This window comes from Aulostomus chinensis, chromosome 5, assembly GCF_037954235.1.
Source record: "Aulostomus chinensis isolate RoL2024-O1b breed Wild chromosome 5, RoL_Achi_v1.0, whole genome shotgun sequence".
Taxonomy (NCBI): domain Eukaryota; kingdom Metazoa; phylum Chordata; class Actinopteri; order Syngnathiformes; family Aulostomidae; genus Aulostomus; species Aulostomus chinensis.
The window spans coordinates 17,832,884-17,851,027 of NC_141324.1; the positions used below are offsets into that span (position 1 = coordinate 17,832,884).

Genomic DNA, 18,144 nt, shown 5'->3' on the forward strand with positions numbered 1-18,144 from the left:
AGCCTACAGCACAGTTGCGTTAAGAATCTGTTCAAACATCAAGTTTCTCTTTGCTCCAAGTGGCTTCAATTTACACTCCAAGTTATTCAACTTTTTTTTTTTTTAAATCAGTGATGAGAGGATACGGATCTCGATTAAAGTTTACAAGCAGATTTAAAGGGTGTCACGATTTCTAAACACCCTCTGGTCTTTATCGAGCAAGAATCCACAGTTGTCATCATACACACGCTGCTGTTAACATTTGTACTCTGATCTGCGTCTCTAATCTACCTTTTATACTTCTACTCTGCTAAAAAAAGAATCCCTGCTCTACTAAAGTCAGTGCTACAGTCAGACGACATTGCACTGCTGTTGTGGTTTCCCTCGGCAGAGCTGAAACACGTCCAAGCATCCGGGCGGTCCAAAGATGCTTTGTCAGATCAAACTCAATCAGTGAATTCCTCTACAGGACCCACCACATTTCCAAACAGACCCCGGGCCAGTGCGCTCTGCGCTGCCTGCCCGCAGCCAAACACACGCACACCACGGCAGAGATATGGGAATAATCCCACTAACTCACTCTGGTTTATAACATGAATCTGATGTCCATTCAAGCGGACAGCGATGTTAGCATGCTGCCAAACATGATAACACTTTATTCCGGGGAGTCCCCACACCGTATCATGCAGTTTTGTCCCGGTTAACAGGACACATGCGGTTGGTCTTGTCTCTGAGGACATCTGATTGACTATTTCTATGGTTTTGCCTTAAAAGAAGAACAGTAAAGCGCACCATTCCTCATCCTGGCTGTTGACTCCCACAGGGCACTCTGGTGGTCCCCGGATCCCCGTCTGGGAGCTGCTACTTCAGCCTACACTATGTCCCACATGCGCCCTCGCTTGTTTCGTGATTAGATAACGGAATCTCAATCAAAAGAGCTTTCATTCACACTGAGGAGTGAATGAAAACGGCTCCCATCATAAATCCACTCTAGACTGCGAGCAAGGTCACCTTTGAGATCTGTTTAAGTGCGAAAGCGGCGTGGCAGTAGCTGGGTCTCCGGAGCAGGTCTGGATTCGCAGGCGGCTGGGAGCGCGTATAACTCGGGGGTAAATCTCCAAAGACGCCGGCCCCTGGGACCCCGCGATCCGAGGCCATAGTCCAAAGAAGGTGAATGGAGCACAGAGCGAAGCGACGGAGAATCGGTGCGATTTCAGTAAAAGCGACAATAATCCAACATAGAAGAGGGGCGCATCCAGCAGCGCCGGCGACAAGGTAGAAGAACGGTTTCTAGTCTTCCCTGGAGCCAAACAAGTCTCGAAACTCCATCCCAACATTATGCGCCGAAATCCGTATAGATCCTTCAGTCTTCATTCGTCCAGACAGTTTATAAACCGACGTCTCAGAGAGGATTAATAGTAGTGATAATAGCAGTAGTAGTAATAGTAGTAGTAGTAGTAGTAGTAGTAGTAGTAGTAGCCTGCGTCTGAGGCGTCCGTGTCAGGTCTAACTCCGATCCCGTAGCGGTAACATTTGGAGAAGTTCGCCTCTCGGCAAATCCTGAAAAGGGAGGTTTGATGGAAAAGTGCTCCGGCTCCCATTGGCCAAGGAAGAGGCAAATTACTTTGCAAACATCGCCTATTATTAGCTGCTAAGCAACAGCTCACCAAAGTGGAGAGAGAGGGGGACCACCCAGGCTGCTGCTGCCTGGGCTGGAGGGAGGGAGGGAGGGAGGAGGGGTAGGAGAGGAGGAGGAGGAGGAGGAGGAGGAAGGGGGACTCTTTCAATAAACTCTGCACAGTCCAGCACGCGCGCACGCACGCACGCACGCAGTATGCTGCATGCCTAGCTGCCTCACTTGCTCTCTGAACATTATTCCCACTGGCCCCTCCAGTCTGTGAGCAGCAATCGCACATCTATTGGTATCTCAGTGATGGGCACCATTACTGCAGCTTCAACAAATCAGCTGGAATGTAAACCCCGTAGGAGAGAACAAATATACACCATATTTCATATCAGTGCTGCAGAAGACAATAAAAGTCATTTCGTAACCCGAAATCTTTGCTGTCACTGCAGTCAGAGGGAATATCAGTCAAACTTTGATTCTTTTACGGCACCAGTTCAGCTGTTTCACTAATATCCAGTAACGATGCACCCATGTATCTTCCAGGCAACCACGTTGACCAATATCTGACTTACTGGCCAATAAGATGGCACTCACAAATGGTAGTAGGTTCGAAAAATCAAAATTTGAACCGAAATTGCCATATGATCTGCCGCAATGATCAACTCACAGAAGGCACAGTATTTGTTAAAAGCTGATTGCGTATAAAAAAAAAAGTACCATTTTAATCTCAGTATTGGTTGTGCAGAGGTTTGCCGCCTACACGTCATGCTCTACAGACTTCGGAAAACATCTGTGTCTGAAACAGATTCTCACAAAAATAACACCAAAAACATTTTTAATGATTTTTTTTTCATGGAAGGTCCATCTGATACCCCCCAAAATATAAACATCAGTCAGAATAAACGCACATAAGTCCTTTATTTCTAATTACCCTGCCCTGCATGGACGCGGCAGACGTTTACCTGCTGTTATCTAAGATTATATTGAATAAAAGTTTTTGTTTCAAACACGTGGGATCGAATCCATCATCATACGAATGTGGCGTGATGAAGAGGCGAGGGCATGAAAAGTGGGAATAAACAACAACAATAAGATCAGAGGAGTGGGCCAGATTATCATCTTAAACACCATTAGCAAAATCTGAATTTGGCAATCGGCGCATCTCTTCTGTTTAGAATATGTTGCTTTGCTATTCAGTATCCAAATTCTAATGAATAAATCTTCAACGTTCAGTAAATCTTTATAAATGTAAAACAGTTTTGAGTAGAAAAATGTTGACGTGCCGAAACGTCAGTCTGAGGAGTTGAAAAAGACAAAGTAAGTCAAACCACATTTTTTGAAGATTGAATTCGATTTTAAGGTCGTGAAAGTGTTTGGAGTGTGAGTGAAAATGCTGAAGATTTGTAACATAAAAGATCCTGTCATTTTTTTCATTTTCTTGAAATGAAAACAGAATCCCCCCCCCCCAAAAGTATCATTCAGCATGTAAATTGACAGTTTTTGCACTTTTATGCACCAAATATATCATAATAGACATACTGGAAACAGCCTGGAGATCAGCGGGGTATAAAATATTAAAACCTAACGAGACGAGGACAGAAACACAACACACAAGGAAGGCTGCGTACATGAAGGGTGCATCCCAACAACTTAGAAGTTACAAATATGTGCGTAATGTGCATTGTCACATCAAGAAGCCTTGACAGCCACACAAATTAACGTCCACACAATAAATCGGCGGCTGTGAAAAGAAACGAAACAGCTGTGACTGTTGACCTGTTGTTGGCCAAAAGTTGCTCAAAGTAGGTATCAGAAAATATACAGTATATCACCTGTTGTCCCTATGAACGAATCATTGATAGAAATATCACCAGCTTGAATCCAAATATGCATCTTTTCACCTCCAAGCTGCCCGGGAGCACGCAGTGACACCCTTATCTGTGAGGAAACTTTTGGAACCTTTCCACGTCTTGCCATGCATGATTTCATGAGTTCAGAAAGCATTTCACAGAAGAGCTGCTCCTGAAAAAGAAAGAAAGAAAGAAAGAAAGAGGGTTCTCAGACGAGATTGTTTTCTAATCTCTCTCGCTCTTTATAAGAAAAAAAACCCCCAGAGAGGTTCGAAGTGTCTTGGTGGTTTGCTAATGTAAGCCCTCATTGGCCCCACTCATGACAGTATGAGGGTGAAGAACAAACACTTTAGTACACACACACACACACACACACACACACACACACACACACACACACACACACACACACACACACACACACACACACACACACACACACACACACACACACACACACACACTCACACCAGCAGCCAGAGTTGGAACATTTGTCAGACGGCTGCTGCTAATTTGAGAGTCTTTGGTTGACTTGAAAACAAATTGAAGCTGATGTGAAGCAGTTTGAATGGAGGCGTCAGTGCTGGAGGTTCGTTCAGCTGGAGGTCCAGGTTCAGTCAGTGGGACATCCATCATCTAATACACACACACACACACACACACACACACACACACATATATGAATATATGATGAGGTAACCTCATATACGTATATAACCATATAAACATGCTATCTCCTGCAATGGCTGTGATCAGAGTCGATCAACAATAGAGTTTGGTCAAATATCAATACAAAAGTAAGTATTCACACAATGATAAGACACCCACAGATGTTGGGAATTAATCAAAGTAGCAGAATTGAGATATCACTCCTTCTCTCATGGTTTCGAGCCTCATCCAGATATATTTTGAACCTTTATTTCCTTGCCTACACGTGTAATGTTAAATTCAACTGGTTCCAAAACGAAGATGCAGTTGTAAAGCATGTCTCCGTAGATCCTGATCAAATAGAACCTATATCAGCTTCTATTGGCGGATGTGTAGAATCACAGGACCCTTGTTTCTGCTTCTCAGTTCACCACCGACGTTCTGGGGTAAACCTCCATATTTACTTACCCATCCATCTGTCCATCTGGAGGCAGCCAGACTTTCTTATGCTCACGTTTCCAGGGTGGCACTGTTTTTTCCGCTTTGCTGGACCTGGTTTGGCCCGACTGGGTTGGGTCGGGTTGAGTGGTAGAAGGAAACAGGCAGCTGGAAATGGGAGCTAATGTGGAATGTGAGGAATTGGGTTGTGTGGTAGGGGGCCCCTTCAAGCCTAACAAACTCAGGGAGGTCCGAGGCCTGGTCTGGAGGCCTTGGATAAATAAACCATCTGAGATGACCATGCGCTGTGCAGATATCTGCCATCACACCACCCCGGCCTGCTTACACAAATCGCCCTCTTTCCTCTCTCACTGTCCGCTCAACACCCTCCTTCTTCTCTTTCGCTATTGTTTCATATTCTACCCTTTTACCTCCATATTCCTCTATATCTACTCTTAACACCACCGATCTCTCCCCCTGTTTCATCTGCTGCTCCGCTCCTGACCCCCCCATCTCCATTCCTCCATTTCATCTCTCCCCAGTGACTCCATCCATCCGTCCGTTCGTCCATGCATGCATGGCTGCCTGTCCGTCTGGGGTTCTGTATGTACTATAGGCAGAGCTACGGAACCGCTCTGGCATCCAGCCGTCTGACGTTCAGGCCCAGAAAGTGTTTATTTATCAAAGGAAGGGGCTGCAAGGCTGCTCACAACCACATTTTTTCTTTCTTTCTTGTAAAGGTTAAGTCAACTGGATGGAAGATGAGATCAGAAAATACATATACACTTCATTTAGGAGCCACGGAAGATAGAAGGCGACAAAAACTGTGCGGTAGATCAATGGTTGCTGTCTTTTTTTTTGACCCCTTAATATAAGTCCAAATGTGCTTCTTCAATGCTACGACGGAGGACTTGGCCTTTAAATAAAGCTGCTTTTGAAAATCAAAATGGTTCACACATGTGATTTTTTTTTTTTTTTTCAGATACAAGTGCACCAATTAATTTGAAGTTAAAAACTGGGTCAGAGACAAGACAGTCAGACTTGGAATGAGAGAGAGGTTTAGAAGCTTAAAGAAATTTTAAAAAGCTTCCACAATGTCAAAAAAAATTGTTGTATAAATGTGAAAAATGGAATGGAATCTGGATCCCATCCATCGTACCAAAAACACAGTTAGCCTGCTGCGAATAGTTTAAATAGATATAAAAATTTATGCTTGTGTAACACAAAACAGCAACATATCTGGAGACGCATCAAAACTTGCCTGCAAAAAAAAAAGAAAAAAAAAGACTTTTAATATATTGGAAAGATCTATTTCAGGGCTTGTGTCCTATCACATGGTTTCCATGATAATCAAATTAAATATCTGGCAACAGCCAGAAGAGCTGACCAAAAAAAAAAAAAAGGAAACCCCAAATATGTTCTGAAAATCAACTTGCTGGAAAAGCTGCCCGGTAACAGAGACACGTTCTGCATTGAGCACCTCTGACAGACTCGGAGAGGAGCCGAAACTGCCACCCACAGTCTCACACAAGATTAATTATGATAATGCATTTCTTTACCCCTTTGTCATCGTAATGAATGGTTGCCTTTCTTAGGGGGGGAAAAACACACAAAACACAGAGAGCGACAGAGAAATACACTTTTCTTTAAGTCTTTGTTTGTGCGGTTGTAACGGAGGTATTGTCAGATGTGGCTAGCAGGTGGTAATGCAAACCCAGACCTGTTGTTTTAAAAGACATCTCACAAGTGTGTGTGTGTGTGTGTGTGTGTGTGTGTGCGTGTGTGTGTCCATGTCAGTGTGAGCAAACATATATCTGAGAAGGTATAGCCTTTTCAAAAAAAAAAAAAAAAAAAAAAAAGCTTATTGTGATCGGTTAAAAATGATTAAAAAGCTTATCAGAAAATCAGCCATCACAATGTTTTTAGACAACACAGCTGTCTCTTAACACCCAGGGATTATACTGAGATATGTAAACCTCTCTAATACTATTATTCATAAAATATGATCCTTTAAGAACTTAAAAATTAAAGGACTTAAACAAAAAAGCTACTAATAATAATGTATGTCTGCTAAGTTCTGACAGCACAAATTGAAGTGTAATAAAATCAAAATATGGAACACAAGGGAATAAAATTTGTGTATTTTTAAGAGTAAAAGAATATAAATTTGCAGTTTTGATGTAGCACACCACCTGCCCTTATAAGACTGGATAGAAAAAGGTCACATGAGTGCATAAAGTGGGCCAATCATCTGTTTCTTCCTGTGATTTTATGGCAAAAGATCCCAATCAACCACCCACTCAATGTTTAGTTAATTAGCTTGGGGCCTCCACAGTGACAGGCAGGGATATCTGGCTTAGTATATGTGTGTGTGTGTGTGTGTGTGTGTGTGTGTGTGTGTGTGTGGCACGTCAGTGAGGTTGTTATCCCATACACGGGATCTTTGTGTCCACACACACTCATTGTTGGCTAAGCAACATAAGCGACTGTTGTATCACTGGGGCTTGTGGAAAGGGTGTTTGTGTGTGTTCAGATGTTTAAGTTAGATGGAGCATGGGGCTGTGTGTGTGTATATGTGTGCACGTGGGTGTTTGTGCGTGCGTGCGTGTGTATTCAGGAGGGAGGGGGGGTGCATCATGAAAGGTAATGTGTGGAGAAAAAAAGGGAGGGAGGAAATTCATTTGTGGCTGGAGAACACAGAAGACAAATTGAGGAAGTGTTGTGCTAATATGTCGGGGTCAGCAGCAAACACACAGGTTTCTGACTGCCACTTGGGTGGCCTCTCCCTCTCGCTCTCTCTCTCTCTCTCATTCTCTCTCTCTCTCGCTCACCCACGATCAGCCCTCAAGCCATGAAGCCACCCAGCTACTCAGCCACCCCCCCAACCCCAACCCCGAGCTCCACTCCACCTCTCCATGGATCACACATTTGTCTCCACCACCCATCTGTCTTATCTTGTAACATGATTCTTTTGTCCAATTTCCACCTTCGACTCAACTCCGTCTAAAGTACAGTCCATTGGCTGAAGATGTCTTTAATACTCCTCATATTCATCTTTAATGTCGTTCTTTTTATCCAATGAAAACAGCATAAATCTGCTCCAAAACTCTGTTGTTTGTTTCTTAGTTCATGTCACACGTCATAAATCAAAACGGAGGGAGGTCAAACACTTCCTCTCCAACTTTCTCAACTAATATTCCTCTTAGTCCAGATAATACACAGACTTTGTTTTGGATGCTTTTCTCTGCCACTTCTTCTTCTTCTGTGGAAAATTAGATGAAAACTACTGCCAGACAGAGTTTAGGATGGCTTAACTGCAACACTAGTTCTTGAAAAACCCATTTCTGTTTTAGCTGTAATTTTTCAAAACTTTTTGCAGCACAAACAAACGTCCATTCATGTCGGTGGTGGCTGAAAGATTTGGCCTACGGAATCGTACTCATCCATAATGATGAAAGGGAAAATAGTCAACCACCAGCTCCATCTTATGCCTGAGCCCAGTTCATCCCTTGGCCCTTCATTTCCACTTCTTCCTGGATGGGCAGATAGTGTTAAGTAGCAGGACAATCTGGTCCTCCAATATCTCCCAGAATGCATCATGAATCACTGGCAGGGTGGTCGCTCCTTCTGCACCAGAGGACAGAATGAAAACCAACAACATGTCTTTTTTAAATCATTAAATATTTCTTGTTGTTGTTTCCATGTATGATGGATCACTCGTTTAAAGCTGCCATGTGTAACTTTTGTCTCCCCCTTCTGGAATTTGGAGTAAATCTGGAGTAAGGTGAACTTGCTAGGGAAAGGCTGTAATGCAAAAGTTATATACGATAGATTAAAAAATATATATATTTAAAGCATAAAACAATGTAAAATAGATGTATTACACATTTAAGGGTCACAAAGTGCTGTCCTGTTCCTCAGGGAGCATTTCAGTCATGACCCCTTGTAGCTCTGCTGTGAGTGGCAAGTCATCCAGGTTGGCACCACTCTTAAATGAGAGGTTGGGGCAAAAATAAGAACTGGGGTGGAGCCTTACTAATTACCCACCATTTGAGGGGACAAATAACACACAAGAGACAACAAAATAAACCTAAAGAGTAATAAAGTGGGTAAATGTTGAAAAACATAGAAAAATCAGCTCACCCCCAGACATCAATATCCGAAAAAGTATACATCTGCAGATAAAACACTAAACTGGTGAGAAACGGAGTTTGAATCAAGACAGTGACACACGATATGCAACGGAATGATAACTTAGAGCTCCAGAGTTTATATTTTGACATGAACAAATACTGCTCATCTTCAAATGTCACAACAGATGTGAGTGAGAGCATCGTCACTGTGTTACTTTCATCCCCGTTAAAACAAATCATGCGCTGCCAGCTAAATGGTTTACTGAGTGTAGTCGTTGCAGAAAATGTTTTACTTTTCACATGACTTCTCATCGCTTTGGTGCTGGATTTGTTTGGGATGCATAATTAGACCAAAGTCTTGTGCAGAGATGTGCGAGAATTCCTGCGACTGACAGCCAGATATACTGTACGACGTGTGGTTTGACATCTGATCTCCACATCTGCAAAGCAAACACGCACGCTCTTGTGCGCATGTGTGCACACGTATGCATGCACTCATTCATTCACAGTGGGGTGAGGCAGCACTGATTAGTTTATGCGACAGAGGATTAACAATGGCCACACACACAGGTAAAATCTACACACACACACACACAGGCAAACACACACAGGCAAACACACGTATGTACTGGTGGGCGGGCTCAGCCATGGTGGCGTTGTATTGAGGGGACTCCGGGGTCTTTGTATAAATATACAAACCTTTAGCCAAGCACAGCCAGCTGCCAGATCTCATCATGTGGTTGAAGAGAGAGGTCAGAGTGTGAGATCACTAAAAGTGTTAACACAGCAAAGACAAAGAGCACGAACCATGTGAACCTTAACTGTGGTTTTCAGCTTTTTAACATCCCAAATCTGGTGTCAAATGTATCATTCCACCTTCAAAAAGAGTCCTTCGTTTGATGTGAGGAAAAATAAAGTGCGAAAATAACTGGCTTCTCTTTAGATGAGGAAAAAAGTGATAAGAATAAGATGAAGGATTCAAATTCAAAGTAGAGAAGTCTTGCGCCAACGATGAAAAATACATTTTGTAACCAAATGACTGAAAGGCCCAAAGGAAAAAAAACACAGGTAAGACAATGGAACATCACTGGGTGGAGACATACTTGTTAAGCCCCATCTTCAAACACAGTGGGAATGTAATCCTGCATTGGGGCCTAAAGAAGAATATTCTGTGTCTTCTGAAGTTCCGTCTTGATGTTGCGATACCGCAATAAAAAAAAAAGGTATTTTGCCTTTTAAGTACGTGCTAAGAAGAGTCATGAACGCCTGAAGATGGTTTTTTCACTGCCGTATGACCTCATTGCTACAAAATGCAGTAAAATCCAGCCATGTCCATTTAGCTTGAAGCTAATGGCTACTAACCGCTAGCAACAACATCAGTTTTCAACTCTTATGTGCAGTGGACATTTGAACATTTCAAATCTCCAGAAAGCGTCATACACCAGCTCTCTCTGCATTGTTTTACTCCACAATGCAGAGAGAGCCGGTTATGTATAATTAGCTTGAAGCTAATGCCGTCCCATGGTTAACATGTTCCAAACAACAGCAACGATGTCCAAAAATGTCTGTTTAAAAACTTACACTCAGCATCTGGTATAATCCACATCTTCTTTCTCTAACATTACGCTCAGTAATCCAAAAAAGGTTTTTGAGCAAAACAGAAATCAACCACAACTCTTGCTATTCACTTACACTGTACTACACAGTTGAATAAGATGTAAGACAAAGCTACTCCTCTTTTAAAGTGCCAAGTACTATAAACTCACTGTTTAAGCAAAATACTTTTCAATTTTAACCAACAGGAAATAGAGCCACTTTGTGCAAAATCTCAAGCCTTTTAGAATGCTGCTGCCAATTAAATGAGATGAAGAAGAAGAAGAAGAAGAAGAGGAAGAAGAAGAAGAGGAAGAAGAAGAAGAAAAGAAAAACTAAAAAAAGATTCAATCTGATCTTTTTTCCAAGATCTTTTCTGGAGTCGTCTCACCACCACCCACAACTGATTTAAAGTTTTCCAGCTGTGAGCAGCTCCTCCATTTCCTTTGTGCAGTTCATTGTGGGAGAATTGTGTAAATCAAAAGCACATTCAAAAATCAACAGCATTTAGTCTATGCGCTGTCTGCTCTGAGTTAATTTCATTTAATCCATTTTCCAGTGTGAACACAACATCCCTATAAATTCTTTGTCACATGCGCAACAATCGATCATCTGTTACCTTTGTGTGAGAGAGTGGCTTTAAAAATGTTTTGCACTTCATGGTTGACTTTAAAAAGTCAGCATCAGATTTACTTTTAAAGAGGCACGTGCACGTGCAGATTGACCATAAAACGTCTGGATCCCACATTTCCCATGATGCAACGCTTGTTGGAAACCTCTATGTACGGCACACTAAATGCCATCAGTTTTTAATGCAGTCTTCTGGTTCTTATAGTGTAGTCAGGAACAAATATCTGATGACATCGCCTCGGTTTTTGGTCAGGCTGCAGCAGCAGTACCCCACATGACGGAGCACCACAGGCACCCAGCTGACCACTGTCATTATATGTTGCTGTATGGACATTTGAAAACATTCAAATGTCCGGGGAAGGCATAAATTATACCAAACGATGTGCTTAACAGTTTGTAAACGGATGTTTTTGCTGTTGTCAGATGTCAGTCGCAACCATCTTCAAGCTGAATATACACGGAAGGCGAGTTCTGAATTCTGGACTCAAAAAGAAGTGATACCATGGAGGGTAAAAATGACCTTGTGACCTCAAAACACTTTTTAAGAAGACTTGAAAGGCAAAGTAAAACATCTTGGGTGAAGTATCAAGTTAACTCATACCAGTATAACTCGATGCAGCCTTAGTTGAATGGAGCTTGTCACAAAGTGATCAAGTCAGGAGAGTTTATCAAAAGCAAAGGTCAATTTGTTGTGGAGTACTGAAATGGAGTTTTCAGCATCTTCACATAGCTGTCGCTTCATTTCACTGGGCAACCTCACATCCGGCTCAACTGGTTAGCGTTCTGCTATAGAAGCAAGCAACACACTGGTGCCGGTGAAACTCTATTACCATTTATTATATATCTTGATGTGCCTTACTGTGTGATCCAGAAATTCTTGTCTGAACCATTTAAAAATTTGCTTATCTCAGTGCGTAGCTGAGAAGTAGCTCGCTAGTAGCTTAGCATTAGCTAGTTAGCTCAGTATGGTGGTGGAGGTGGTAGTGGGGGGGCTGTATTTGAAAATGGCCACGTTCCAGCAAACTACACAACCTTAATGTGAAAGTTTATTTCCTTTTGACGTCAGTATCCTACAACTGAGCTTAACATCACACCAACGTTGAATTTTCACTTCCTGATTTTTCATTTTCAACTACAACTGTGCCCAACATCAAGTCCTGCATCTCCCTGGATTTAACTTGGTTAATATCGGTTTTCAAACCTACTTGTAGTGTAAAATCATTTTCTCTTTCGAGGTTGAAAAGATGTCAGAGTGAAAAACAATCTCTCGTTACACTCCAACAAACACCAGTATTTTCATCGAATCAATCATCATAATCAGGTACCGAGGTGTCATCTCATTGACTCTTGTTTGGTCTCACACACACACACACCAAAGGAAATAGAGGGCAGTAACTCACACACATACAAAGCACCCCCGCAGACATCTCTGTCCTCATCGTCTTTCTTGGTGACTAAGGAACTTCGAACCTGTAATTTAAGAAATCCTCTGCCGAAGGAATGCAATAAATCTTGTGACAGCAAAGGGAGCAGAAAGGGAAAGAAGATGAGAAAAAAAGACAGAGCAACAAAGCGTGAGGCGCGAGTCAGTTTCCTGGTCCGTGCGCGTGTGTATGTGAGGGTGGGGTGTCAGTGTTAACTGATACAGGATCAAGCTGGGTGGTCCAGAACCTACACATACACCATTTTTGTGTACAAATAAACTTAACCCCCACGCCATTGTGGTCACCCCTCCCACGGCTTTTCTCTACATCTCTGGTCTTCACAGCTGCACAATGTGAGCTTGTGAACTCCCATGAATATTCTGACATGTACGAGTGCGTGCTCCGCCCTCGCCAACGGGGTCACTTCAGTGACGGAGGGGAGACAGTAACGATTCCGTCATAGTCATACGGTGGTGCCAGTAAATTCTGCGCAATTATACCAAAAAAGAAAAAAAAAAAAAATCCACTCATGTTCAGATTCATGACTTTGAGCAGATTCGTCTTTATTCAGATAGAGTTTACAAAAAAGGCCCATGAGAACGGACGTATGGAACTGTCGAGCAGCATCCAGCCTTCGCACTGGTCCATCAGCTGGTGAAGGGGGTTTTCCACTGTGTGTTGCTGCTCTTGAACTGGTTTCTGAGTTGATGTTGTCTCTAGATCTCCATCGGAGGCCCGATGACCTCATTCGTCCTCTCAGCTGAAGGAAAAATGAGAAATTCAATCAGAACATTGTGAAATCATGTGATTTGTGCGGTTTTGAACAGAACTCAAGATGTGGGGTCATTAGGATTAGGAATTAATTTAGGAACGTTTCCTGCAACTACACGCAACCATTGTAAAAAATAAACACGGATTTTAAAAACAAAACAGACGGATAATGATTTTATTTTTAAATCTTGACATTGTGGGTGGCAACTCATGGTTGGTTTGAGAGGATGTTGCAGATTGTCATTGACACTACAATTCATGTTTGTTCTCTTTCTGTAAAAAGATGAAAAACTTTCTATTTAATTCTGGTTTGAAATAATTAAAAAGTAATTTAAACAATATTTTATCATTTCGACCATCTTCCTTTGTTAATAATTACTTTACTATTCATTTTTTATTTTGTTCAATACTTGCTTTACTCATATAAATACTTGTCAATTTCTAAGTGTGTTGTTTTTTAAAATTTTTGCATTTTATTTGTTGTTAGGCATGGAAAGCGGAGCAGAAGGTGGTGGGGGGGGGGGCGTTGGTAGATTTTCGTGAGTGTGTGTAAAGCAGTTACAAATTATTTGCATGAAAAAAACGCTCTTTAAGTACAGTGAGACTGATTGGTTTGATGGCCGGTGTACAAACTTCACATCAGATGAAAATGCTTTCTCTGTTAGAGGCATTTGTTAAGACGAGCGCCGACAAGAAGTCACCCCTTTGGGCGGCATCGGTCTCTGGTGCCCATCATGTAGGTTATGTAACTTCTGCGCTTCATGATTTGACCGGAAACACGTAAATATGCTGAACCTAATATCAGTCTGACAACACAGGACCTTTAATTCACTGTGCGTATTATTATGACTGTCAAATCGTGCTATCTATAATCAAACACAGATGCTAAATCTGGTCAGTTCTTGTATAAAAAAAAATGTTTTCCTGGGGAATCCAAACAAGTTTCAGTTCAAAAACCCCATTTTGCTTGTATCATGCATGGATCAAACAAGCGCAAATGACTCCTGTCAAGGAATATGTCTCCAATTCATTGTGATACCACACCGAAAACAACACAAAACAATGGTTGCCTGGCAGCGAAACAGTCAATGTACAATTTGTAGTTAACAGGCTACGACACTCAACTTTATGGTGCTTTCATTTACTTGAGATGGATCCCAGAATCAGTTCTAGTGTGGTAGAACTTAGGTCATGCTGACTGCTACCTGACCCTCACTAAAGAAACAGACGATGCTCCAGTCTTCCAGGGTTGCAGCATGAGGAGAACAGCCACCGCCGTTGCTACTCCTTCCATCGCTGAGCAACGGTACCGATCCAAAGCAAACGGGGGTAGCGAATAATGTTCCATTCACGCAGACAGGTTTTAGTGTGAAGGAATCTGTACAGAACGTGTTTATCCTCGGCTGTGTGGATGGGAGGACAAATGGGGCGTGGGACAGGAGGGGAGAGAGGGACTGGACCAAATGGGAGGAAGGTTACTTGAGTCGAGGGACTTGACTTGTCAGTATGATAATAGAGTTTGAAAGTCTTAAAAATTTATGTATATGCACATTTCTACGGCTGGGCCTCAGGAAACTTTGAGAAACGGGCCAGACTAAAGAAATGAGGACAAAAATAAAGTTCATAGACCAGACTGAACTGCTTCAGAGGAGCATATTGTGACCAAAGAAAGGTTAAGGTATAATTTATGGCCCCTTTGAACAAGCTAACTTCCTTAGCATGAGAGGATGTTGGAAGTCTCAAGTCATGCTTCATCTGGATTCTCAGGGGACAGGATGGCCTGGTGCTAGCGTATACTTGCTAAAATCGTCCCCTTGCACCTTTGGGAGGGTCGAGAATATGACTCATCAAGACCTCTTCAACACTCGCCTTCAAGGTCTGAACATATAGATTACATATAGATAGAGTATATCGGTCTATCTCCTGCCTGCATCGTGTCTTTGTAACTCAGGAATGCTGGAAGAGCCAGAAACACATATTTAACACCAAGCTAATTGCTACTAACAAGAAAAAACAACAACCCAAAGATCTCTAAAGCCCGTCTCCTTTATCCAGACGTGTGCTAAGTAATCCACAAACACTTTGATTTGAAATTAACAAACAATTACACTCAAGGTTTGGTACTCGTTCACAGTGGCTCTGAGCGTGACCAGTTGGCGCATTCAGTTGACCCAACTCACCTGCTTTTTTTTGGGGGGTGAAGCACTCCCTTTAAAGGGTGGTCTTGACTACAGTTGATCTGTACTTGAAAAGACTTGGGTGCGCTTCTCGAGTGAAATAATGTGAAATGTGAATTGGAGATATTGAGGCCACAAGAAGGAAGTGGATTGGCGGGGCAGTGACGTTCAGGGAGAACCTACTTGGGTGTGGTACGCAGCAATGGTACCCAGTGACAGGAGGCCAATAGCAAGCAAAGCTGAGCTGATCATGACATCAGAGTGTTTGTCGAGGTATTTTGGCTTATAATCCCTTGATAGCAAAATGACAGATGGCTTTTTACCATTAAAAAAAAAAAAAAAGGTAGGCGTATGACAACCATCTCCGGCTTGACGCCCACGTGAGGGAGCAGGGAAACCACACGAGTGGAGCACTGACTACTGAATCAATCAGCCCCGGATGAACTGGAACAAATTATTTGTAAGTTTGTCTCCTGCATTAATGCATTTGTTTTCAAAGCACTCAGGGCAGTATGAAATATCCACACCTGACAGTATGCCTGCATGTGTGAGTGTGTGTGTTGCTGTCATGGTGGTCTTTAGCTGCTAACAGCTTTAGCAGTAGAGAGGGAGAGTAATGTCTTCAGCAGCCACCACGAGAACAATGAATTAAAACAGATTCAGCTAATCTGACCTAATCTAGATAAACAGACTAAACACGAGTGGATAACATGAACATTCCAACTAATAAGTTCACAATTATCCTTCTACCAAGAGCTTTATCTATGATTAAAAACGTGATTAAAAAAAAAAGAAGAAAGTCCCACTATTTCATGGTGTTGTCTCCATTCCATTTTTCTGCCAGTTTGATTTTAATATCCACCACATGTTCACATTTATGCCAAATTTCACATGAATAAACACCAGGATTCGAGAAATATTTATCTCCTTTTGTTCTTCTATGACTCTTCCGAAGGTCTGAGATCTCCAAAACCGATTTTACCTGCTGATTTTAAACTTACATAAATTTTAACTAAACTGGATAATACACAATCCCTCTATATCATGGGATCGAAAAAAAAAATCTAGGAGTGATTAAAACACACGCGTGTCTGTGTTGAGGTAAGAAAAACAAAGATAAATTGTTTGGACCATCGAAGAGACAAAAGATGGAAGATTATGTGATTGAACTTTGGCTGCCCAGTGAATGGAATACAATTATGCAACCAGGTTTCCAGTGTTAAATAATATCATGTCAGCGACTATCCAGTCGTGATCAAACAGCACAGAGGCAGTTTTTTTGCAGTGATCACTCGCCAGTTGCTCTCAAAAAGTCTCAACTGTTTCCAACATTTTTTCGGGTGAATTTAACTCAAATTCAAACTGTTGTTACTTGGAGCACCCTGTTGTTCACTCAATTAGGCTTCTCAGTCTGCTAGCCCAGCTCGCTCGCTCTTTTCTCTTGATATGAGTGTGTGTGTGTGTGTGTGTGTGCATGTGTGTTGCAGCTTGAGGCTGCTGCTGTTGAATTCCGGGTGGTCCTGTTCTGGCCCTGCTCTCTAACCTCTCCATCAATGTCACACACACACACTCGCACGCACGCACAGACACACACCTTTATTTAAAACAAGAGGATTAAGGGGAAAAAAAAGAAACCTGACAAATCTCTCTATCAAACATCTTCAACACTTGGGAAAACCTCATTGACTCACACACATTTCTCATTATTGCTCAATCAAGAAGTTGTTGTACTATAAAACTTTACACTGTAAAGTTGTGTTGTGTCATAAGATTATTTGATGGGGCGGGAAGGGGGGGGGGGGGGCAAAATAGATGCCCCCAAATCCTTAAAAGTACTTCCAGTTGAGCTCCTTCCTTCTCTTTATAAGACAACAAGATGTTGAGCAAGACAGTTACTGTGAACATGTAAACACCAAACAGGATCAATAGAAAAAAAATGAGTTTGTAGTTCTTACATCAAAAAGGTCCCATTTTTGTCCCATTTGTTTGTTTGTCAGCAGGATTGTGCAAACGCTATGGTACATGGTGGAGGGTGGAACAGGGACCAAGGACGGAAACATTCAGTTTCACGGCTGATGTGTTTAACATAGCAAAATCTGTTTTTACATCAAGTTTGGCTGAAGTGGTCTTGGTGGGGATGTGTGCTCTCCAAGGCTGCCCCATTTTAGGTGAATATCTGACTGTAATTATTTTGACCGATATTCTATGACAATCTGCAATATTAGAGGGAATGTTCTTTTTTTTTTTTTTTTTCAATTATTCCCATTTTCAGTGAAAAATCCGTTGAATCCATCCGTTATCAAAAAAGACGTTTTCTCAAGTCTGTAGAATATGATATGCATGGCTGCAGATAGTGATAAATACTGAATCTTTCTGCGACTTGAAAACTGCACAAGGCGTATTGAGATGGAATTCACAAGACAGTGAAGCCCCAGCACTCTGAAGATTTTTATTTTTATTTTGTGCGTGTTGTCATGGTAACAAGCCTCACCCCCGGCTTCGATCTGTTGTCCGTTTCCCACCAGACAGTATTTGAGGTCTGCTCCCTTGCCGATCACAGCGTTACTGCAGATCAGGCTGCTCTGGATATTACACCTGAAAAACACACACACACACACACACACACACACACACTTTTATCGCATTAGAACTTCAGATTGTCCCTCAACCTACAAACCAGATAGTCACCCCAGTAATTCAAGATGAATGTTGAGCTACGGGGACTTTGGTTGCTGTTTGCTCCTCAGGGCCGTCTGGAGGTTCCATCATATTTTCGGTTCATATTCTGTTTTTACTGCTTGGACTTTGCGGACATAAAGTTCACACACATTTTCACCAATATGTTTAAAAATCTTTTCCACACCTGTGAGGAAC

At 42.1% G+C, this 18,144-nt stretch overlaps 2 protein-coding genes across 2 annotated transcripts in view; both read right to left on the minus strand.

Annotated features, from left to right (window-relative positions):
- Positions 1–1,564, minus strand: part of ptch2 (patched 2) — a 28,229-nt gene extending 26,665 nt beyond the window's left edge. Inside the window, exon 1 of the mRNA XM_086203613.1 lies at positions 991–1,564. Within this exon, the coding sequence (XP_086059739.1) occupies positions 991–1,137 (147 nt within the window). The 5' untranslated portion in view covers positions 1,138–1,564. The remainder of the gene's footprint in view (positions 1–990) is intronic.
- Positions 1,565–12,843: 11,279 nt separating this feature from the next.
- Positions 12,844–18,144, minus strand: part of eif2b3 (eukaryotic translation initiation factor 2B, subunit 3 gamma) — a 31,897-nt gene continuing 26,596 nt past the window's right edge. The window contains exons 11-12 of the mRNA XM_086203615.1: positions 17,762–17,865; positions 12,844–13,082 (exon numbers count right to left, since the gene is read on the minus strand). Of these exons, the coding sequence (XP_086059741.1) occupies positions 13,039–13,082; positions 17,762–17,865 (148 nt within the window). The 3' untranslated portion in view covers positions 12,844–13,038. The remainder of the gene's footprint in view (positions 13,083–17,761; positions 17,866–18,144) is intronic.